The 24,278-nt window shown below is 45.6% G+C and overlaps 1 protein-coding gene across 4 annotated transcripts in view; it reads left to right on the top strand.

Moving 5' to 3' along the window:
* inavab (innate immunity activator b) overlaps nt 1-24,278 on the top strand; it is a 92,939-nt gene that overhangs the window by 63,687 nt on the left and 4,974 nt on the right. For 3 of the 4 annotated variants that reach the window (XM_056274507.1, XM_056274508.1, XM_056274509.1), the window contains 7 exons: nt 11,866-11,999; nt 13,958-14,080; nt 14,254-14,485; nt 14,718-14,771; nt 17,497-17,800; nt 18,968-19,123; nt 19,909-20,614. In XM_056274507.1, coding sequence (XP_056130482.1) covers nt 11,866-11,999; nt 13,958-14,080; nt 14,254-14,485; nt 14,718-14,771; nt 17,497-17,800; nt 18,968-19,123; nt 19,909-20,614 — 1,709 coding nt within the window. The remainder of the gene's footprint in view (nt 1-11,865; nt 12,000-13,957; nt 14,081-14,253; nt 14,486-14,717; nt 14,772-17,496; nt 17,801-18,967; nt 19,124-19,908; nt 20,615-24,278) is intronic. The other variant, XM_056274510.1, reaches the window with a different exon arrangement.

Genomic DNA, 24,278 nt, shown 5'->3' with positions numbered 1-24,278 from the left:
TTTGTACCATTTTTGTTGAATTAATCATTTTAAGCATTGGAAAATAAGTGACCAACCATTCTGTGGAAGAAAGCAGAATTTGTCATCTTAAATCATAATTAATGTGACCTGCTCATTATGCACAAAGCAACGTGGAGTCAACAGTGCAGTTAGTTTATATGATCCGCATAAATCTTGCATTTGACTCAGACTGGATACCAGACCAGGACCATGACATGTCCAGACCAAAAGGGATTAACAGATCAATGCACTTTATTGTGCTTTTAACAAAATCCTTGTTCACGGCACGGCACTATCAGGATTTACAAGTTAATGAATTGGTTGTGACCAGTTTGCTCTTCAAAATATTTTAAAACGATCACTGGTCTGAAGGGACAATTTTGTTCAGCTGCCGAAAGAAGTACACTGTTGTCACTGCAAGAGTTGTTGTCTTGGCTGTCACACTGCTGACAGGTGTTTGCTGTCTGCATTCCTGTCACACCTTTACCCGTCACTCCTCTGTCCAGCAGTACCTGCAGGGTCCCAGTTAATCATCTGTTCAGGCATGTGAAACTGCTGCAGTTTGCTCAGAGCCATTTTAAAAGCCCCAAGATTGATCCCAACGTCATTACTCAGCCAGGTTGACACGGTTTAAAAGATACTGCCAGCTACATACTGCAGTATAAATACTCATCACTCACAAAAAAGGATAATGTACTGCAGTTTAAATACTCATCACTCACAATACAGGATAACAAAGGAAAGTAAGTTTTATAGGAAAATGAGCTAATGAGCAAAAATGATGCAAGGAAAATACTCTGTAGGTAAAAAGTATTTGTGACTAAATTACATGAAGTGTACCAGTTTCAATAAAAGAGAAAACAAGTTGAAGACAGGGATGGGACAATATCATGTCACGGTTTTCATGACCACAGTTATCACAGTTTTCAGTATTATCACGGTATTGTTAAAATGTGTTCAAAAAAGAGCCAATAAACACTGATATCATTGTTGTTATTGTGGACAGAGTCTATGATCTTTTGTGGGTTTGTTATACAGTAATTACATTGACCTTTGATGAAAAGGTGACAATACCAACAGCGTGTATCTTGTTGGAACAACGTTACTTTTCAACCAATCCACTCGTTACATAACTGTAGTCCACTGACTTCCGGTTTCTACTGCAGCGGTCATACCAGTTTCCTGTTTGTCGGCGTGTGCTATTGACAATGACATATTTTTGGCGATGCCTGCAAGATTTACCATAGATAAACATCAACAACATGCACACAACTGTCCACAAACTTTCACCTGCACCTACCAGCACACGGGGGAAAAGTTTCAAGTTGTACATATCAAGTTACGTCCACAATTATGAGGATGAGCGGACGGATGGATGGAATTGTGGACGTAACTTGATATGTACAACTTGAAACTTTTCACCCGTTTGCTGGTAGGTGCAGGTGAAAGTTTGTGGACAGTTGTGTGCATGTGGTTGACATTTATTCATGGTAAATCTTGGAGGCATCGCCAAAAATATGCCATTGTCAATAGCACACGCCGACAAACAGGAAACTGGTATGACCGCTGCAGTAGAAACCGGAAGTCAGTGGACTGCAGTTATGCACAGAGACGATTCCACGACCGCTGGACCGAACACGCTGCACGCCAGGTCACGTGCAGTGAGCGTGCAGCACGACAACGCACGTGCAGTTGACGTGTTCACTATTTTTTTATTATTATTTTTATTAATTCAATTTCAACATGTTCACTAGTGTAGAGCACGTAGCATTTTAAGTTTCTATTTACATATATTGACAAACTATCATCAAGTTAGACAGGAAAACTGTCATTTCCTCATTCCCAAATCCTCATGTGCATGAAGTAACATTAAAAGCTAACTCACCCTAAACTCGCTGTAAGTGAAGGGTGGTGCTGGCGGAGATTGTTAAACATGTGGGAGGTGTTCTTCCCCTGTTCGGCAGATGGAGGGGTCATCTTCTATCAGCTTCGCCTCACAATTTTCAAAATAACCAAAATACGCCCAGACTTTAGATTTTGTCTGTTTAGGCAGGTGAAAAATTGGAGCAGCGCTACCAGCGTTGTTTAGGAATAAAAGCAGCTAGTCAGTGTAGCATGTTCAACTAGCAACATGGCACGCTGCGCATGCGCGGCTACCTAGATTATGTTTAACCACGGTAAATGAGATTATGAAAATTTGACACGGTATGATAACTAATCAGGAATGTTATCACGATATATTGAGAAAAATGGTAAACGTCCCATCCCTAGCTGAAGACAAAATATTTCACATAATGTTGAGTGAGGGGTTAGGAGTCAGGAATTGATTAACCAACAGAGTACATGCAACAGTACCTTTTAGTAGCTTACATTTCATTAGTCAACAGTCAATGACATTTGACCAATAAGTACAGATATATAATATAAAAATAAAGAGTTAAATTTAAAGTTACATTAAAAATAGAGAGTGCTGAATCGATAGAAATAACTAGAGTTACGGGTGCCCTAGTTTGCTCTATGTATAAAAGGCATCCTACAGGGATGCGGAGTGAGACAGAAGTGCTGTCATGTCGTACACACAGTTATTTCCATGAATATTTGGACAGTGACACAATATTTGTAATTTTGCCCCTGTACACCACCACAGTGGATGTGAAATGAGGTAACCAATATGTGATTGAAGTGTGGACTTTCAGCTTTAATTTAAGGGGTTGGACAAAAATATTGCATATTATTACAGCCAGATTTATATATGGTCACCCCATTTTCAGAGGATCAAAAGTAATTGGACACTTGACTAACAAGTGCTTTGATGGGCAAGTAAGACCTTTTCCATCATTAGTACATGACAAATTAAGCAGATACAGGTCTGGACTTCATTCCAAGTATTTACATTTGCATATGGTAGCTGTTCATCGGAACTCTCAACATGAAGTCCACAGAGGTGTCAATACAAGTGATGGAGGCCATCATTAGGCTGAACAAGCAAAGGAAATCTATCAGATGGATAGTAAACACTTGAGGAGTGGCCACATCAACATTTTGGTACATTCTTAAAAAGAAAGCATGCACTGGCAAGCTCAGCAACACCAAAAGGCTTGGAAGACCACAGAACACAGCTACGGTGGATGATCGCAGAATTCTTTCCCTACTGAAGACAAACACATTCACAACATCTAGTGAAGTCACAAACACTCTTGAGAGGTAGGGGTATTATTGTCCAAGTCTACAATCAAGAGACGCCTGCATGAAAATAAATAGAGGGGGTTTACGACAAGGTGAAAACCACTGGTGTCACGTAAGAACAGGAAGGCCAGATTAGACTGTGTTTAAAAACATCTAACAACCTGCCCAGTTCTGGACCAAGGTTCTTTGGACAGATGAAGCAACGATTAACTTGTACCAGAAGGATGGGAAGAGGAAAAGTGTGGAGAACAAAAGGAACAGCTCATGATTCTCAGCATACCAAATCATCTGTCAAACATGGTGGAGGTAGTGTTATGAAATGGGCATGTATGGTTGCCAGTGGAACTTGGTCAGTGGTGTTTATTGATGATGTGACTACTGACAGAAGTAGCAGAATGGATTGTGATGTTTACATGGACATACCATTTGTTCAGATTTAGCCAAATGACACAACACTGAGAGGACAGCGTGTCACACTGCAGATGGATAATGACACAAAACAAGCTGAGAAAGCAACCCAGGAGTCTCTCAAGGCAGAAAAGTGGAATATTCATCAGTGACCAAGTCAGTCACCTGACCTCAACATGCCTTTTTTCACTTGCTGAAGATCAAACTAACGGCCAAAAGACCCACAAACAACCAGCAACTCAAGGCAGCTGCCATTAAGTCTCGGCAGAGCATTTCAAAGGAGGAAACTCAAGAATTTGAAGATGTTGATAGGTTCCAGACTTCAGACAGTCATTGCCTGCAAAGGATTTTCCTCCAAATATTAAATATAATGGTTATAATCATAGTTATGTGTGTTTGTCCAATTACTTTTGAGCCTCTGAAAGTGGGGTGACCCTGTATATCCATGGCTGTAATTCCTGAACAGTTAATGCCATATTTTTATCCAACCCCTTAAATTAAAGCTGAAAGTCTACTCTTCAATCACATCTCAAATACTTCATGTCAAATCCACTGTGGTGGTTCCTGGGTCCGCGGTGGTGTAGCAGTCTAAGCATCGGCTTTGTGTCGATGCAGTTGCCCACTGGGGACCGGGGTTCGCGCCCCGGTCTCGTCAGATCCGACTATGGCCGGATTCGATGAAGCAGCAATAATTGGCAACGCCGTCATCGGGAGGGGGGCAGAGTCGGCTTGTGTTCGTCACATGACTGCGTCTCTGTGTGTGTCCGAAAAAACAGTGGTTCGGCCTTGTCACGAAAGTGGGGAGGCGTCTCCTTCGAGACTGCCAGCCGGAGAGACGCAGTTGGCGAACGCATGCAGTACGAGGGTGGGTGTTTGAACTAAAATAGGGATCAATTGGCCACAAATTGGGAGAAAAAGGGAAAAATCAGAAATAAATTTAGATTAAAAAAAATCCACTGTGGTGGTGTACAGGGCAAAATTACAAATATTGTGTCACTGTCCAAATACTTATGGACCTAACTGTATGTGCGCATATATATATATATATATACTGTAGTGAACTCAGGGGGCAGCCTGGACACGAACCCAGATCTCCCGCACCACAGGCAACTACATTAATCAGTCGACTAAAGGGTCCGACCCGTTAGCCAAAGGCGAGTGAGTCTATGCATCCGTGGTCGTTACGATATATATATATATATATATATATATATATATATATATATATATTCATGTGTGTGTGTGTGTGTGTGTGTGTGTGTGTGTGTGTGTGTGTCAGCAGACTAAAAGACCAAAGTTGCATGCATGAAAATTGGCTCGGCGATAAGAAATGGCCATTGACACATCTCATGTCACACATCTTTTATTTTATAACAGCATAATTAAATAAACCATAATAAAATAATGTTTAATCATTTATTTTTTTAGATGTATAGTAAAAGAACTGTGTAATTTTATTTTTTACTATAAATGTGCAGTTGCCATACCTTGCATACAAACAACCTATCGTTACATTTCACGTACTCCAAAATGGCTGAGAGGGTTATTGCATTGTGACATCATCCACAATAGCTCGCTGGAAAAAAGAAAAACGATGGAGGTGCATTCCCCGTGCCAATCCCGGATAATATGACCCCCTGTGGTCATATGTCCTCCCACCGACCCCGTATTGGCACGCCCACCGGAAGCGCTATTCCTCTTTCCATCTCCAACTAAATGAGATCGGTCGATGGCTGTTTCTCTCTCGCTGGGATTAAGAGTAAAACTGCAAATACGCAAGTAATCTAGTGATATACTGGTATATGAGATACTAACTTATAGTTAGCTTACCTTTTATCGCCAAGATGTTCGTTACTCCGGTCGATGTGGCCGGATTCTACGCTTGGTGCGGGTGTGTTAAACCGGCGACGCTCCAATGGGACCCCCATCCGGACTGTGTCTCCCATATCCCGCATGTTCACTACACGGGCTACTTGAGGGATGTAGACCGTAATGAGATCGACTTAAAACCATCAGAGGATCGGGGCGCCAAAGATGGGCTGCCCTGTACCGTCAAAGATGGGGACTTGCAGATCCCTTCGCACCTGCTAACGAGGCGGCTAGCATGGTGCTACCTAGCTATAGCCATGGGGCAGAGGCTAGCAACATCCCTCCGATGCTTCCTAGCTACAGTCACGGGACGGCGGCTAGCATTAGCATCCCTCCGGAGCCAGAGGCTATCCCACCATCCGGGGTAGTTAGAGAGGACTGGACCAATGAGATCCTATCTCTCCCTGGTGAATCCATGGCATGTTATTCGGCGGGTGCGGAACCCGAGGATTCACTGCCTGAGGAAGTAGACGATCAGGGCGTGGAAGACGACCAGCCAAGTTCGTCTCAACCAAACAAAGATGGCGACGCCATGCAACGTGGGTCCGAAACATTCCTCGCCAGTTTCCGCGATCTGTTCGCGCGAGCGGTCAAGTCTGCCGACATCGTTACCGAGCCGGGCAATCCTCAAGATCCGGTGGTAGCCGATTTTCCACGAATGGCAGAGAGGGTCAGGGACTCCACTCTACCACCTTATCCTCACATCGAACGAGCGTTTAAGCGGGTGGAGGCGGATCCGCTACTTAAATCGTCCTCAAAGTTCAGTCAGAAGGGGGTTGACTTATTAGCAGTCGAGGTTAGGAACCTGAACTACAAAGACTGGAAAATTCCGCAACCAGAGAGGGACGTTTTATCATTCAACCCTAACACCAAGGTGGGGTCTCGCGATACTCCCAAACACCCTTCGCAGTGGGGCCAACAGGTGGATCGTTATGCGTGTGATGCATGGCACGCCAGTACACGCGCAGCTGGACTCGTCTCAACGGCTGGGATGATAACGGCGTACATGCGCAAGCTCTGCAGCCTATCAAACGTCGAGCAAAGCAAAGCCGCCATCGCGACAGCAGGTATCGACGGGGCCGAGTTCGGTGACGTAGTGGCCAGCGAAGCAGGTTGTGAGTACATCTTGGAAATGGAACGCATAGCTGACTCCCTGGGATCGCTGCTGTATTTCATCGCTCTAGAGTGCGGTTCTAGCGCAGCTGCCTCCACCCTTTCACGCAGACGTCTCTGGCTAGAGACAGCCGGGGTAAAAGAGGAATTCTGCAAGGAGTGGATGGCCCACCCCTGCGCAGGGAACCAGGGCCTGTTTGGAACGACCCCGGACATTATCAGCAAATACAAGGCCGCCCAGGCCGAGCGCGAAACCTTGCACAAGGAGCTTCTCCCGATGATGAAGAACCCGCCTACCCCTAAGCCCGCGGTGGGCAAAGGGCAGGGGGACAAGCCTGCACGCAAGCAGAAATGGAGAAAGACTTATCCAAAAAGAGGTGGTAAAGCGGGGCGCGGGCGTGGACAGGGCTCATGTCCAAACTCCCAGTCTTCCACAGAACCAGCGGCCAAGGCGGCCAAGCCGGACAGCACAGACACTTCCAAGAAGGGAGCTGCCAAGTGACGTGTTTCGGCAGGATGTTACGACCCACACCAACAGACTGATTCCAGAGCCGTCTCCGGCGATATAGACGCTTGTTCAGGGGACACAGCATGCGCAGGGCTAAACACTGCACCTTTTATTTTGGTTTCTGATGCACAGTCTACTTGTTCTATTCCAAAGGTTGTGAATGTGAATAAATTTTTTATGTTGGTGATGATGGTGATTGCGTATTAAAAGGTTTGAAACGCAAGTCTGATTGTCTGTCTGAATCTTTAGGTAAAGATGATGATAACAATGTAATAACATCCCTGCTGGAAATATTGGATAATAATGACATGAGCGCAAATGAGCCCCTGGGAGGGGACTATGATGCGACAATGTTTAGTCTCTCTGATGGGTCAAATGGTAATTTGGAAAGGTTCAAAACGCCAATTCCCCCATCTGGGTCTCCTTTACAAGGACGAAGCCCCCCCATGGATGCAGGGCATGGTGGGCGGGGCTTCCCCAGACCCTTTGCGCGCAACTTACGCGCGCTACCTGAACAGCAAGGTACAGGAGGCAACGAGACCTCTGTCACGCATGTTACACAGGTGGAAGGAATTGGTCCCGTCGGCTTCTGTTTTGGATCAGATAGCCCACGGACACCAAATCCTTTTCGAGAACGGTATTGTACCCCCGTACTTGGGAATAGTGCATACAGAACCGGGGTCGGTGGCCGAAGCACAAATCCTAGAGAACGAACTCACAGAGTTACTCTCGAAAGGGGCAATCACGGTGGTTCCTCCCCTAGAAAGAGAAGACGGGTTTTACAGCCGTTACTTTCTGGTCCCGAAGAAGGATGGGGGCATGCGCCCAATCCTAGATTTGAAACCCTTCAACAAGTATGTAGAGAAGGTCAGTTTCAAAATGCTACGCACACCGGTTCTGCTGTCAATGGTGACACAGTCCGATTGGCTAACTTCGGTCGACCTAAAAGATGCTTTCTATCATTGTCCGATTGCGGAAAGACACAGAAAGTATCTTCGGTTCTGTTACCGGGGTCAGTGTTACCAGTACACGTGCCTCCCGTTCAGATATCGCCTCTCTCCTCTGACATTCACAAGGTGTGTGAAAGCAGCGCTCGGAGTGTTGATGCGCAAAGGTATGCGCTTGGCATGGTTCCTAGACGACCTGTTGGTGTTGGCCCGGTCGCCGGAAAAAGCAATACTCCATACTCAGGAGTTGATGGAATTCATGGAGTACATGGGTTTCACTATCAACATAAAGAAGAGCGCGCCATGGCCTTCGTGCCAGGCAACGTATCTGGGTCTGAGTTTGGATACGGTATCCATGCGCGCAACCCTTAAGCAAGAGAGATGGCATTCCACCAGGACCACGTTAGCACATTTCGTCCCGGGGACATATGTCACTTATCGGATGATCAGGAGGCTGCTGGGCCTTCTGGCATCGGCTCACCAAGTTGTTCCTTTAGGTCTGTTGTTCATGAGGAGACTGCAATTGTGGTTCGCAGTTCACTTCTTGAAATACGGCAACGAACGCCGGTACAACAACCATCTTATCCTGGTCTCGTGCGTGGTAGCGCAGGACCTAGACCACTGGAACAGAGCCTGCGTGGACATGTCTGGGGTCCCTATGGGCCCCAGGGGACCCGAGGTAACGATTTATACGGATGCGTCCCTCTCGGGTTGGGGGGCCATCCTTGGCTACAAAACAGCGCGAGGAGTGTGGCCGTCTGGGGAGAAGGTCCACATCAACGCGCGCGAGACGGAGACGATTTGGCTGGCTATCCAGCATTTCGCTCAGGATCTCATAGGCCGTCACATACTGATAATGACAGTCAGCATGACGGCCAAGGCCTACATCAACCGCCAAGGCGGTATGAAGTCCAAGCGTTGCAGAGAGTTGGCCATGCAAATTTGGATTTGGGTCAACAGCAACGCGCTATCAATCAGGGCACTTCATGTTCCTGGGAAGGACAACGAAGCAGCGGACATCCTCTCGAGAGGCAGCCCGCATGCGGACAATTGGAGCCTAAACCCAGCCATAGTGGCTATGATCTGGGAGAGGTTCGGGGTAGCTCAAGTGGATCTGTTCGCATCGAAACTCAATTACAAGTGCCCTCGTTGGTACTCAATGATCCCGTCCGACCTAGCGCCGTTGGGGGTCAACGCGCTTGGACTAGATCCATGGCCCGAGGAGATGCTTTACGCATTCCCGCCGCGCAGGTGCCTCCTAGACCTGGTGGTCAAGTACGAGCACACAGGGGGTCAGTTAGTTCTCGTGGCCCCGTACGAACCGAGCACCCCGTGGTTTCCGCGAATAGTGCCCTGGATAGTAGGCGAGCGGTTCGACGTCCCGGAGTGGGCGGACGCGCTCACGCAAGCAGGATGGCTGCTACGGGAGGGCCCCTGGATAGGAGGCTCCCGATTAGCGGCGTGGATGCTTACAAAGCCAGGCTCTTAGCTATGGGACTTAGTGCGCAAGTGATTCCTGTCATCTTAGCGGCGCGTAAAGACTCCACGTATTCCAGGTACCAGGGGTACTGGAATCGATTTGACCAATTTTGCGCTGAACGCGACATGGACCCTTTGTCAGTAGGGATTGGCCCTATACTGACTTTTGTGGAGGTCTGTAGGAGTGATAGACTATGGTCTTTCTCCTCGGTCAAAGTCTGTGTATCGGCTCTCACGTTCTTGCGGGGGAAGATCGAGGGTAGCACGGTTTTCATGCACCCGCTCACGACGCAGTACCTGTTGGGTGCTAAGAAGCTCTCAGCTAAGGAGCTTACGAGAGCTGAAACTTGGGATGCTTCCCTTGTTCTGCGCGCACTAGAGAAAGATCCCTTTGAACCCATGTCTACGGCAGACATGCGTTATGTCTCGGCTAAGCTGGCTGTGCTCTTGGCACTTACCACCGCAGCGAGGGGTTGTGAGCTCACTGCACTCACCATCAAGGGGATGGTGTTTTCTGGTGATCTGATGGTCACGCTCTTTACAGACCCCAGCTTCGTGCCCAAAACTGTGTCTGTCCTGACACGTAGGGCCCTGGTGGTGATACACGCGTTTCATCCGTCACCGGTGACTAGGGATGAGAAACGCTTGCACCTCTCGTGTCCTGTACGGGCTTTACGCTTTTACATGCGGCGCACAGCAGATATTCGTAGGTCTGACAGGCTGCTGTTGACCTACAGAGTGAGCAAACCAGGTTATGCCCTTTCCACCCAGAGGCTAGCACACTGGCTGGTGGATGGTATTACGGAGGCGTATACCAAAGCGGGTAAAACAGCTCCTAAGCTGAAGGCGCATTCTACCCGAGGGACTGCTACGTCGATAGCTGTGTTGTCAGGTATCGACTGGGAGGTCATCCGCCAGGCGGCAGTTTGGAGTGGTGAGACCACTTTCTTACGGCATTATTACCGGCACGTTAAGGTGCGGTCGGTTGCCGACGCTGTTCTGGAGCAGGCCTCTTAGGATGCTCTCATCAGAACGCGTACCCCTTCCCACCAGGGGTTTGAAGGGTTCATTGGACGGCTAGGGAACGGAGGCACAAATCCTGTCGTTGTTCAATGCAATAACCCTCTCAGCCATTTTGGAGTACGTGAAATGTAACTTAGGGTTCGCGAAGCGAACCCTAGTTATATGAACAACGACAAAATGGCTGAGAATAGAGCCGTTCTCCTCCTACCCGGGCCACAGGTGTGGTGCTCATTTAGTTGGAGATGGTTCGACTTACAAAGAGGAATAGCGCTTCCGGTGGGCGTGCCAATACGGGGTCGGTGGGAGGACATATGACCACAGGGGGTCATGTTGTCCGGGATTGGCACGGGGAATTCACCTCCATCGTTTTTCTTTTTTCCAGTGAGCTATTTTGGATGATGTCACAATGCAATAACCCTCTCAGCCATTTTGTCGTTGTTCATATAACTAGGGTTCGCTTCGCGAACCCAAAGGTTAACTTCTGGCCCATCCCTGTGAGTAGCAACCGAACCCTGCAGCACCGTGTTTCACCTGAGGCCCCATTAGCTCCAAGTTCCCCTTCCTCGGGTTTTCTCACCCATTAAGCACATTACGCTGTATGTAGTACTGCATGTCGTACTATATGTACTAGTGTATGTAGTACTGGGCATGAGCTGGTGTAAGTAACTTGCCATTGCAGTCAGTTCTACTAGGAAACCTGTGAAGTTGTAAGTGCTGTTGGAGTCCCCGAACACAACCAGCTTCTGAGAATTCAACTCTTGTGAAGTGAAACTGTTAGCAATATGTGCAAGTTTACCTTTCAGTTGGGCCATGGGTCTATTTTACAAGCAGGTCAGAATTTCTGGTGTTAAAAGCAATTCATCGATATGGTCAAAGTGTGTGGGCTGATGCTAGAGACTCACTCAGCAAGTGTACATTCAGTTACAGTACTGTTATCTTGAATATGTTTGGAAAGTCTCATTATCTGCTGTTTGAACAGTGTTTAATATTAGCAACACCATCATAGGCTGCATGAAAAATATTTTCATTAATAAAAGTAGCCTAGAAATCTGGAAAGACGAGCATGGATTCAAACAGTATTTGAACGGGAGTTTTAGTGTAAAGTGTGAAGGATTAAGTATTCATGTACATAAACATTCGGCCAAAAATAATAACATGAGGAGAACTGCCATTAAAATAATAACATGATGAGAACTGCCATTAAAAACCAAATCTGAAACACAAAGGTGGAAAAACATGAAATGTAAAGATGACCTGTGTCGCTTTTTTATAGTTTTACATTTTTACAGCCACTTAACGCCGGTTGAGTGTATTTGCTGTTCTGCGTCACAGGCTCTGACAGCCCCACAACCCACACCAAAGATGTGCCCAGTCATACCCGGGCCATGAGGTCCAAGCACCAGTCCCTCCAAGACCGGCTGGAGCTTTGTCTTCTGGAGCTGGAAAAACTCTGCATTCGAGAAGCGGTGAGTAGCAGGAATCTGATCACTACGCCAGTATAATACATGTAATGCAGTATAACACATGTAATGCAGTATAATACATGTAATGCAGTATAACACATGTAATGCAGTATAATACATGTACTGCAGTATAATACATGTACTGCAGTATAATACATGTAATGCAGTATAATACATGTACTGCAGTATGATACATGTAATGCAGTGTAATACGTGTACTGCAGTAGATAAGTCCAGAGACTTGTACGTGTCACAAGACAAATGATTTACATTATCGTGGCACAACACATGGGGTTAAACAGGAGGTTTCCAGAGTCAAACTGAAAACGAAAACTCGGCTGTTTTTGGCAAACTGTTGTAAAGTCAACAGGCCATACTTCTTCTTCTTCTTCTTTTTTGTCTTGACAGGGTTGGGCAGCCAACTGTTGGTGGTGTGATCACAGCCATTTTATCACTTACATACTATAAACTGAAGCCAAGCTTTTGAGAAAATGAAAGACATAACCGAGACATCTTTTGTCTCCAGAAAGTTCTTCACAGAAAGGCATCAAGCTGGTAGGAAACACAGGTTCTGTTGTTTAACCTCTGACCCTGTGCGACACCAGTTTGCTTTTCCCCAGACAAGAGCAGAGTTACCGAGCCTGTTGTTGGGTACTGTGAATGGTTCAGTGGGGAAGTATGGCAGCACTCGGATGAGCAATACCTCTCAACAGTCATTTTCACAATCTGAGACTTAATATACGCAGCCTGAGGACTGTCTGTGCTCGTGTTTGTTGTGTGGCTGTGGGGTTGAAGCTCAGACCAGATCATTCTGTGCTGTTGACAGCTGGGCTGGGTCTTCTTGTCGGGACACGCTCACATGAGGCGGTCATGACACATCCTCCCTGAGTGACAAAAGAGAAACTCAGCTCACAGCCACCATTTGTTGTGCAATGGTCTGGTGTCTGAGGATGGCCGCGTGAAACAAAGAAACAGGGCGTGTTACGAACGTCCACAGATGAAATCAATGATAATGAGTTCTGGGCTCGGTCTTGTGTAGCAGAACATTCATATCAGGTGTATTAAGCAAGTGAGACTCAAAGAATGTGCTGTGAAAGAGAATCTCTGCAGAAGCAGCATTGTGCAACATCTCGAATAACGCATATGTCTCAACATGTTAGGAAGTAGAGATTCTTCTCCAGGACTTCAGAACTGGAGAAAATTATCTTCAAGGTTTTTGGGACAACAGTCCTTGTATAACAGCCCGATGACGCCATGGTTCTGTGTAAATTAACATAACAAATCAGATACCTGTATGAAATTATAAGAGGCACATGCAGAAGACGTAAACTACTAAAAGTATTGTGGTTGTAGTGGTGGCAATAAAGACGGAAAAATTGAAGACATCTGCGTGATGCGCGATTCTGATCGATCACCTGTATTGGGTTCTCCTTGACTAAATCCAGCACATAGCTATAGCCGAGAAACTACAACCTACCCCACTCTGTTTTAGTTTGGTTTGCTCTGATTTAGTTTTGTTTACTCTGATTTAGTTTGCATGTTCTCCCCGTGTCTGCATGGGTTTCCTGCGGGTGCTCCGGTTTCCTCCCACAGTCCAAAGACATGTAGGTCAGGTGACTCGGCCGTACTAAATTGTCCCTAGATGTGAATGTGCATGTGTGTATTTGTGTTGGCCCTGTGATGGCTTGGAGAGGGCCTGGAGAGGGCCAGGGTGTCTCCCCACCTGCCGCCAAATGACTGCTGGGATAGGCTCCAGCATCCCCGCGACCCTGAGAGCAGGATAAGCGGTTTGGATAATGGATTTGTGGAACATATTGGACACTAAAGAGTTTTTGCTGTGTAAAGACAGGCGTGCCCTGGTTTTAAGTGAACAGTTTCAGGTAGGCTGTAAGCCTTTAGAAATATGAATTGTTCAAATACATGTTGACAGTATATTCTGTGATGTTGTTTATGCCATGTAGGAATTGACGGGCCAGTTGTCAGCAGATTACCCACTCTTACCAGGAGAGAAGCCTCCCCAAGTCAGAAGACGTATTGGAGCAGCATTCAGATTAGATGCAACGAGCATCCCTGGAGGAGCGGAGGTAGTGCCTGCTGGGCCTCTGGCTGGGTGGTGTTGCTACATGCACAATGTGAAATAGAATGTCAGCCTTATGAGGAAATGCATTATCGAATATGACAATACATGTTTAGAAAAAGATGTTTCATTCACCATCACGTGGTGGCTCATTCTCATAATTTGCTCTGACTACCACAGGAGTCAGAGCTGGATGTAGTGGATGCAGAGGTGGGTCTTCAGCTGAAGATCTATGAAGCAGCTCGTAAACTCTGCCGGGAGGACCACTTGAATAAGGCCATTAAGAGGAGCCGGTTACAGCAATGTAAGCAGGAGGAGAGGAAGCTGAAACAGCTACAGGAGACGGCATTCCAGCTTCGGCTTCAGCACAGACAATCGTTACCACGCCCCACTCATGACGTTACCAAGCAAGGTGAGAGAGCCTTCCTCCTGCCCAGCAACAAGAAGGCCATTGGAATCATGTCCTGTTGAAGTTTGTCAGTTCAGGGAATAACTTGATACTCATGTGATGACTCAGATCTTCTAAGAACACCCAGTAGTTATTTTCACAAGTGTCTAAGCGTTGACGTATACAGGATGATAGTTGACACTTTATGCATGAATTTACTTTATTATGAGTTAGCTCTTGCTGTGTTTGTTTTTAGATCAAGGCACCTCAGATGACAGTTCTCTGTCTGATTCAGCTGTGCTGGATGAAGGTATGATCTCAACTGGTCTTCAGGCTAGACTACCTAAATCAAGACCACTTTTTTGGGCAGTGCAGATATCTGGATCTAGATTTAATGCTTGACAGTGCAGCTGCATCCTATGGAATTTAAAAATATTTTATTTCTAATTTTTCAACTACTTTTGATTTTACAAACTCTTAAATTCCTCAAAACAGATGCTCCTTAATTAGAGTGGCGTCGATTACGATGTTAATGTACATTGAATATACTGGGGACATGGACTTGTTCACCAACGAGAAGCTTTCCCTGATGGGTTGTGGATGAGTCAGAATACGATGAACAGAGGCACCGAGATGAGAGTGTGTGGCTAGAGGGGGAGAGGCAGTTCTATTGGAAAACTTACAGATGATTACTCAGTGGCTGTTTTGAATCCTTCACCCACTTAGAATGAGTAAACTTTGGTAAATCGACCTGCAGCCTAAATATCTTGATGCATGCTCAATAATCCAGGTAGGGAAATCATAGAAGGTTGAGTCAGTTCATCTGGACACAATGTTTATTGACAGATATGTTTCATCATCATCTAAGTGACCTCTTCAGTCTCAACTGACTGCAGATGTCCCCACCCTTATAAACAATACAGTGGCATAACGACCCAAACCAACGACCAGTTTCATATGCAAATTACCGTGACCATTAACTAGCGTTACAGTGGCCATGTGTACTACTATTCACAGAGAATTGGGGAATAGTTGCAATAAAAGCATTGTAAGATGGTGACAGATGTACTCTCACCCCCACCCCCACCCCCAGTTCAGGGATAGTCGTTCCCTCTTCACATAGATGGCCTCTTTGACTCCCCGTTTGGGTTGTGCCAACGCTGGCATAGAGGATGCACAACACAGGAGAGCCAACATGTCAGGCCAGGACTCCACAGTCTACACCAGGGATAGGCAACATGGTCCAGAAAGGTCCGGTGTGGGTGCAGCTCTTCTTTCCAACCAAGGAGTTACACACCTGAGACTACAAATCAAGGTCCTTAGCAAAGACTATTGGTTAACTAATAGAATCAGGTGTGTAACTGCTTGGTTGGAACAAGGCTATTGGTTGATCTATAGAATCAGGTGTGTAACTGCTTGGTTGGAACAAAGACCTGCACTCACACCAGACCTTTCTGGACCATGTTGCCTATCCCTGGTCTACACCATCTACAGGCCAGTGTCCACTCTTTCAGGGATGAGGATGTGCACATCCTTGATAGGGAGGAACGCTGGTTTGAACGGGGAGTCAAAGAGACCATCTATGTGATGTGTCCAGATGAACTGATTTAACTTCCTGTGGAGCCAAAATAGTTTGTTAGTGTGATATCTGCGATGTTTTTGACATTTCCCAGATGTGCTCACTTGCTGTCTTTCCCTAAATTATTCTCCCACAATGAGTCAGCTGTTGGATTTAACTACAGGACTGCCCCAAATAAGAATATTCTCTCCGTTTTTTTTAGCTCCAGCCTAGTTACACCATTAAATACAAACTAGGTAGAGACTTTGAACCAGAAAACCACAATGCTAATAGTCACTGTCAAGAAGATATTATGATTAGAAACTCTTCTTGTGACCCACCCACTCTTCTTTCAACTAGCCCAGCAGGTTATCAGTAGGTTACTATTAAGTTACCAGTAGGTTACCACTAGGTTACCAGTAGGTTACCATGAAGTCTCTGGCTGTACAGAGTGGATAGTTCTTTCTCAACATGTGCATACGTGCATATGCGATTGTGTGGGTGGAGGACTGACTTACTGCGCTAGAGTCTTTGTTATATTCATATAGTAATGTTTCAGCCTTGGATTTTTCACAGTTGGTTTGTCATCGTTAATCACTGAACCTGTGGTTCTGTCATGGTTACAAGGAAATATGAGGTTTTCACACCAGTGCCGAACAGTACCACAATTCACACTGCAATGCTTATCAAAATAACTGATTAATTTTTTTGTTAATATTGTGCAATTCTGGCACCTAGTCGCTAACTTTGTTGAAAGTGTATAATTAGTTTGACACATAGTGTATCATCCTCTGCATGGAGCAGTTCAGACCAAATCTCTCTGTAGGAGCTTGGATGCAGTGCCTATAAAACTCTGACAGTCACAGAGGAAGGCGTCATCGTGTATTTTCATTCCATGTAGGAAGACGAGGTCTGATTTACTGATGATGAAGCCATTATTCTTCCTAGCTTTTTCATACTAGCTGAAGTCCTATAAATCTAACCCTGTGATAACAGCTGATATAATTCATAACCCTTTGCAAAAAGTTTGTCCAGATTTCTCATGGAGTAGGAAAACTGGTAGTCCACAAGTAGTCCACATTCTTCCATCCCCTATGACTGGGTATTGGGCTTAGTTGTTAACCTCTACTGTCAATGCAGAATAGAGCAAATTGCCAATGTATGTCTAAGTCATTATTAAATGGTCAGACTGAAAGAGACAACCATGAAGAAAATTATCAGTTCTAGAGCATTTCCTTATTTAAACGTCTGTTTCCAGAAGACACTTTAACAGTGATATACAAATACTGAAAGATACTCACTTAGACTACTTTCTGCCAAGTCCCAAATATTTTTCTGACCGTAAAAGATGAGTTTTTTATGTTTTTAATTATGCTTTTGGCCTTACTAAGGTGTTCAAATATTGATTTGTACTGACTTATTGTAGTGACATAATACATAGCTTTTTACAAGTACGCTGAATCATTCTTGTCTCTAGAAGCAACCAGCCAGTCATCTCAACCATCCTTGGGACTTCCTCATCCAGGAGTCACAAATTCTTCCCAGCCGCTACCTGAGTCTTCACCTGCCCCCACAGAGAGCTTCGCCCTGTCTCCCTCCATGGCCTTGCAGCCACTTACTCCCAGCCAGTCGAATCATGCTCATCTTGACCTCAGGCTGAGTTTGAACTCTGATGTCAACTATGAAGCCCCGCCTATTCAGCATTCCCCCTGGACAGAGTCCAGTCTGGACCAGCCCTATCAGAGGACGAAAAAGTCCCGCTCTTCCAGCATCAAGTCAAGGTAAGAGGGAACACCCTCCATGCTTTCTAATGTTCTTCAAATTATGCTCCAAGATGAATTATATATGGTCTGTATCCCTGTTATGTCCCACTACTACAATTCATTATAATAATTACTCACATAAAATCCAATGTTTATGGTACTGGTTGCCTTTAAAAGTAAAAAACCAAGACTGGAAGGTCATTGGCTTGATGATCCAGAAACAGAGCGCCACCTCTCTTCAGACAGCTCTGGTTAAACACCCCCACAGCAGCCACTTTGCCTCCTATCTGCTCTGATAAGCCACTTGCAGATGAATGGAGAACTCCAAAGAGATGTATTGGCGAGTATGGTGCTGACAAATAGCAGATGTGCCGGGACAGCATTGTGGGACAGTGGTATTCTCTCTGCTGACCGTAATGCCTCAGACAATAGACTTAAACTAGAGCAGCACATTCTAGCCTACAATGCAATTTACTACTGACATGAACATTGGGACTGATAAGACATTGTTTTCCCATTTTTTGTTAGCAAGCTTCAAAGTTTTGATATAATGGAAAACCTTGGAAATCCTACCTTTGTTTACAAAATATTGTTGTTCATGTCAACAAAGCCGGTTTGTGAATCCCGGTAATAATTTTGCCACCTTTCATTTAAAAAAAAAAAAACTTGTATTTTAATCATCAATCCATCAAAATTTACTCCAATGGTATTGCACATAACATACATTTAAAAAGCAACGCGATGTGCTTTACATCCAGCAGAAGTGCACAGATAAAAGTAGTACATGTCCCCACATAATGTGCTACACATGCAGCATAACGAGCTTCCTGTACACAGGTCAGTACTGACAGGTACTTCCTGTACACAGGTCAGTCAGTACTGACAGGTACTTCCTGTACACAGGTCAGTACTGACAGTTCAGCTGGGGCCTAGTGTTCTGTGGAGCAATTAAGGTTTAGGTTCTTTAGGGCATTTTGGCAGTTACAATGGGTTGCATATATCTAATATCTGCCACCTACGACCCATAGTGTACAGCTCGAGAGCCATCCAGCCAACCAAACCTCTGTTTACTGCTCATCCTGTTTCCTCGAGGCTAACCTCCTCAGCAAGGACAGGTCAGATTTTGAAATACTCATCAAACATAACTGTTCAGAAGTTTCTTCTCCTTCCATGTTTCTTATTCAGCAGTCCAGTCACACCCCAAGTGTTGCCTCCACTGGAAGCCTGTTTGGGACCCTCCTCCCTCCAGCATCAGTTTTCCCATTTAAAGCTGTGCCACACCCAGTCAGCCAGTGCCCCCTCCACACCAGAGCTGCGTCTACATCGACAGCTGTCCCTCAGGTAGCCTCCTCAACTCGCCTCTGTCAGCAGAACCATGACTGTCAAAATGACTTCAAATCACATATTTCCCCCTATACTGCTCTTTTACTGTTTTTACTTTACTTACTGTATTTCTTTTATTTACTATTCCTACTTTTACTGTACAGTTTATTTGTTTTATCCTGGTCTGTAAAGCACTTTATAACATGCTCTTAGAAGTGCTACATACATAAAGTTTATTATTATTATTTTGTTTTTATTATTATTATTATGTTGTTAAACTGATGTGTACCTATTATTCTCAGACAGTAATGTTTGCCTTGTCTTTACATGGATGATGAAGATTGCACAGCAAAAAAGATTTGCATAATTGCGCAATATGAGTATTTCAAAAGGCATATTGGGCATCTGGGTAGCGTGGCTGTCTATTCCGTTGCCTACCAACATGGGAATCGCTGGTTCAAATCCCTGTGTTACCTCCGGCTTGGTCGGGCGTCCCTACAGACACAATTGGCCGTGTCTGCGGGTGGGAAGCCGGATGTGGGTATGTGTCCTGGGCGCTGCACTAATGCTTCCTCTGGTCGGTCGGGGCAACTGTTCAGGGGGAGGGGGAACTGGGGGGAATAGCATTAGGGAGGCATTTGGTAGTCTGCAGCCCTCCCTGGATCAGCAGAGGGGGTGGAACAGCGACCAGGACGGCTCAGAAGAGTGGGGTGATTTAGCAGGATACAATTGGGGAGAAAAAGGGGTAAACAAAAAAAAGTGTATTTATTTGATCTGCAACATTCTTGTTTGATCTTACACAGATTATCCAGCGCAGAGTCTTCCTGTGCCACAGAAAAGATCCAAGGTTGCACCAGGCGTCCAAGGAGGCGGTTGACAGATTACACAGTAGCTTTACCAGAGTCTCATGCACCTAGACTGAACTATGGAAACCACACTAACTCCGAGGACAGCAACTCGGAACACTCATCTACATCGTATGCCAGCTCTCCATGTCAAGAAATGCTCTGTGATCTGCCCAGACAATCCCCGTTCCAGTACCCCAGCCCGGCTGGCAGCTCCAGGCACCTAACCTCATCAAGCCCCGTTTTTTATGGTAACACTAGGCACCTGTCCAGCCCAAGTTTTAACAGAAGACACTACAAAGAAGAGGTTGGTTACATCCATGATGCGAATAGGGCGAGGAGCTACCATGTCCAACAGTCTCCCTGCCCTTCAGAAAGACATGACTACTCTTACACAGAGGCTTCTGTCCAACTCCAGAGATCACAAAGACACAGGCCTCGTGATGTTAGACTCTCTCATTCCCCCTCCCTATTAGAGCATCCACAGTACCATTCTGGTGGTCTCCCAAGACATGTGGTGAATGAGGAGCTCAAGTCATGGCACCAGCGCAGCAAGTTCAAAGTTCCCAGACCCCGCTCACTTGACAGAGAGGGTGCAATTAGAAGAAAAAACAACCAAGACCGGGAAACACCCCTGTGCCAGTCCCGGAAATACCAAGAACGGGTAAACTGATAAATAATAAGATTTCATCTATCAATATCTCTGCAGAAAAGGGCTTTTAATCAGAATTAATTAATTAGCATTAATTAATGGTCAGGTTGCAGGTGCTCATTTCCTACCCTGTCCTTTAATGGTTGACAGCAAAAGTTTATATGGTTTGTATATCTTATTTGAGTTGGCCTTCAGACTGCGTGCCTATTATATAACCTGAACTGGAGCTGGGCGATACAATTTCAAATCATTATCACGATAATTTCACACATTTACCTCAATAACGATAAATAAACGATAATTTCTTTTAAACCTTGCTAACCACCATCACAGCTCCATAACTAGCTGTCTGCATGACATAATCTGTAAGAAAATCATGTGAGCCAACAGCTATCATTTTACATCATTTTTGTAAATGTCAGGCACCGCAGTTTGGTACACTTGTAGTCTGGGGAGATAAAACAAACCCAAAGCAGCAGTCCTCTCGTTTGCTTCTAACATTAACAACATATGCAGCCTGCACTGCGGTAATCAGCGTTTCCTGAATCAGGCTCTGTTGTAACCGTTTCTACTTTGACCACTTGGTTGGCAGTGTTTCACCTCTGGTTAGGGCTGTATTGGCAAGAATTTGGTTATATGCTACGTATCACGATACAGGGGTTACGATTCAATATACAGCGATACTGTAAGCAAGGCGACATATTGGGATTTCATAGGCCTGTGTCCTTTGTGTTTACGCTACTTCCTGTCTCAGTTTACGTTGTTCCGTTGGATTGGAAGAGTCAAATGGCTGAAGATAGATTACAACATAGTCTGCCATGTATCTTGGCATGTAAACGATTAAATATAATCAACAGTGTTTTTGGGAATCGATACAGTATCACAATAACATACCAACATACCCACTGAAGTCCAAGTGCTGAGGCCAAGATATAACCAAATGATGCCCAATGCATCTTTTTTAGAAACCAGCTTGTCTTCTCTTGAGTCATCCCTGCCCAACTGGGGCTCAGTATCAGTGCTCATGTTGCCTCATGCCCAGCACACTGCATTTATTTAGGACGAGGAACGAAGGCTGGACTAGGCATGACGACTGAGTGGTGTAGTCTTTTTAAGGGGACAACTCACAAAGTTCCACAGTGGGAAAAGCTTTTACCAACATGACATACCAATATGAGCAAAATTAGGTCAATGAGAGATTCTTAACATTGATATTGTTAAATACCAACCAGCCCTAACCTCAACCTGACTAACAAGTCAACCTTGACATTAACTGGTATCAAACATTCAGCAATACATGTGATCTGAAGGCCCACAACACCTCAATAAGGCTCAACAGTGAGTTCTGGCATCCCAGAACTGACCCCCTCCATACCACTTGCAACACCCTCTGTCTAACACCATCCCACAAGTTAACTTGAACAACCCCCACCAGCGCCACATGGACCTGCCCAGTGACTACCCCCATTGGCACTCTTTATGTACACTCAGTGGCACCAGCTCTGTACAGGCTTCCTAGGTGACTGCCATCCATCCTTAACTACCACCTCTGGCACTGTACGGCCCTGCCCTGTAACTAACCCGGCTGGTATCATTAATGTATGCTCAGTGGCACCAGTTTCGTACAGGCCATCCATCCAAATGGCTGCCATCCATCTCTAACTACTGCAACCAGCACCATGTAGACCTTCCCACTGGCATTCTTAATGTATGCTCTGTGGCACTGATTCTGTACATGCCTCTTAAATGGCTGCCATCCATCTCTAACTACTGCCTCTGGCACTACACCACCCTACCTGGTGACTAAGTCCACTGGCACTGGTAATGCATGCTCAGTGGCACAAGTTCCATATAGGCCTCTCCAGTGTCTGCCTAAATACCTTACTATCAAAAAGATTTAAGACTTACTAACACACAACTGAACTGATTTCACCTCATCCACAGCCACTGGCTAGCCGTTTTAGTTGTGTCAGACACCTCCTGCAGGGCTAATCTCAAACAAGGGCCTTGAACTACAAAATCTAAAAGGAATGATGTAGTTGATTTGGCTACAAACCCTCTAACATGTAATTCAGCTGGTCAAACATGAGCCTGCCAACCACGACCCCTTGTTTCAGCTACCAACTCTGCATACTTTAAACTCTTCCCCTTAAAAGCTTACATTCTCAAATGGAATTGTTTTGGTTTTTTTTGTTTTTTTTTTAATTTTCCCCCTTTTTTTCTCCCCAATTGTATTTGGCCAATTACCCCTCTCTTCCGAAGCGTCCCAGTCTCTGCTCCACCCCCTGTGCTGATCGGGGAGGGCTTCAGACTGCCACATGTCTCCTCCGATACATGTGGAGTCACCAGCTGCTTCTGATGTAGCGCATAGGAGGATCGCGCTGCCCCCACCCCCCACCCAAACAGGTGCCCCGACTGACCAGAGGAGGCACTAGTGTAGCAACCAAGACACATAACCACATCCGGCTTCCCACGCGCAGACACAACCAATTGTTTCTGTAGGGACGCCTGACCAAGCCAGAGGTAACGTGGGGATTCGAACTGGCAATCCCCGGGTTGGAAGGCAACAGAATAGACCGCTATGCTACGCGGACGCCCCTTAAATGGAATTGTTAATTCAATGAAATGTACTATTCGCTCCTTTTCTGAGTACAGATCCATGTCAGGCCTCAAGGTAGTGGACACAATTAGTGGGACCTGTAGTCGCGTGCCAACAAATACTAGCAATTTCCATTTCCTCGCCCTCCCCCATTTACCAAGGTTATGAGTATGTGCTTGTATTCTGACCCTCCTGAACAAAGCCAACTTCCTTTCGATAACACCTACCAGAACTAATAAACTTTATTATGACACCAAGTGTAGTTACCCTGTGCTGAATTAAACTTACAACTTGATGGACGTTCTGATGGCCGAGCGGAATAAACCGCCGTTCTTGCAATCTGCTCATCATGTGGCTGGGAGGTTCGTATCCCAGACTGGCCATAACCGGTCACGGCCAGAGCGTCCACGGGGTAAGGCATTCATTAGGCCACCCTTACCAGAGGGACAGTGGGTGTAGATTGGTGTAGTGTTTGGGGACTCGTTGTTCTCCAGCGACGCCTCTGGCCCATCCGGGCACCTGCAGCCAAGCAACCAAAAGCATTCTCCCTATGCCTCCTTCGCGGCCTGAAGGTAATGCAATCCATGCGAGGCTTCAGTGTGTAAAATGGCGAGAGCAGCCGACACGAGTTTGAAGGAAGCTGGTGTAACGGCTATCTCCTTCCTGTGGAAATGTGAGCCAGGGGAGTTATTCGACAAGAGTTCCGGCCATATGCCATTGGGTTAATCGCGTGTGATAAGGGGAAAAACTAGAAATACATTTATAAAAAAAAAAAACTTACAGCCTGACAAAATATTCCTCAGTATAGCAGTGCTTTCACACAACTGACCAAAACTGCATTTTCACCTACATGGAAATTTTGCAGTGTCGAAAGAACATTGTAGGTTGCCCCAATAATGTAATAGGACTTTCCTCCAAGGTCGACAACTCTTGCCAACCTGTCTTCCTCCTCTCTACACAATCCCAATTTTGTCCACTGACCTTGTTTTGCCTCTGAAACTGCCACTGCGCACCTCTTCCTTCTCTCTCCAACTTTGACCAACAACTATTTGCCTTCTGTGGATAACCTGAACCAAG

Source organism: Lampris incognitus, chromosome 2 (assembly GCF_029633865.1).
Source record: "Lampris incognitus isolate fLamInc1 chromosome 2, fLamInc1.hap2, whole genome shotgun sequence".
Taxonomy (NCBI): domain Eukaryota; kingdom Metazoa; phylum Chordata; class Actinopteri; order Lampriformes; family Lampridae; genus Lampris; species Lampris incognitus.
Note: the sequence above shows the minus strand (reverse complement) of the source record. Positions and strands in the feature narration are given on the sequence as shown.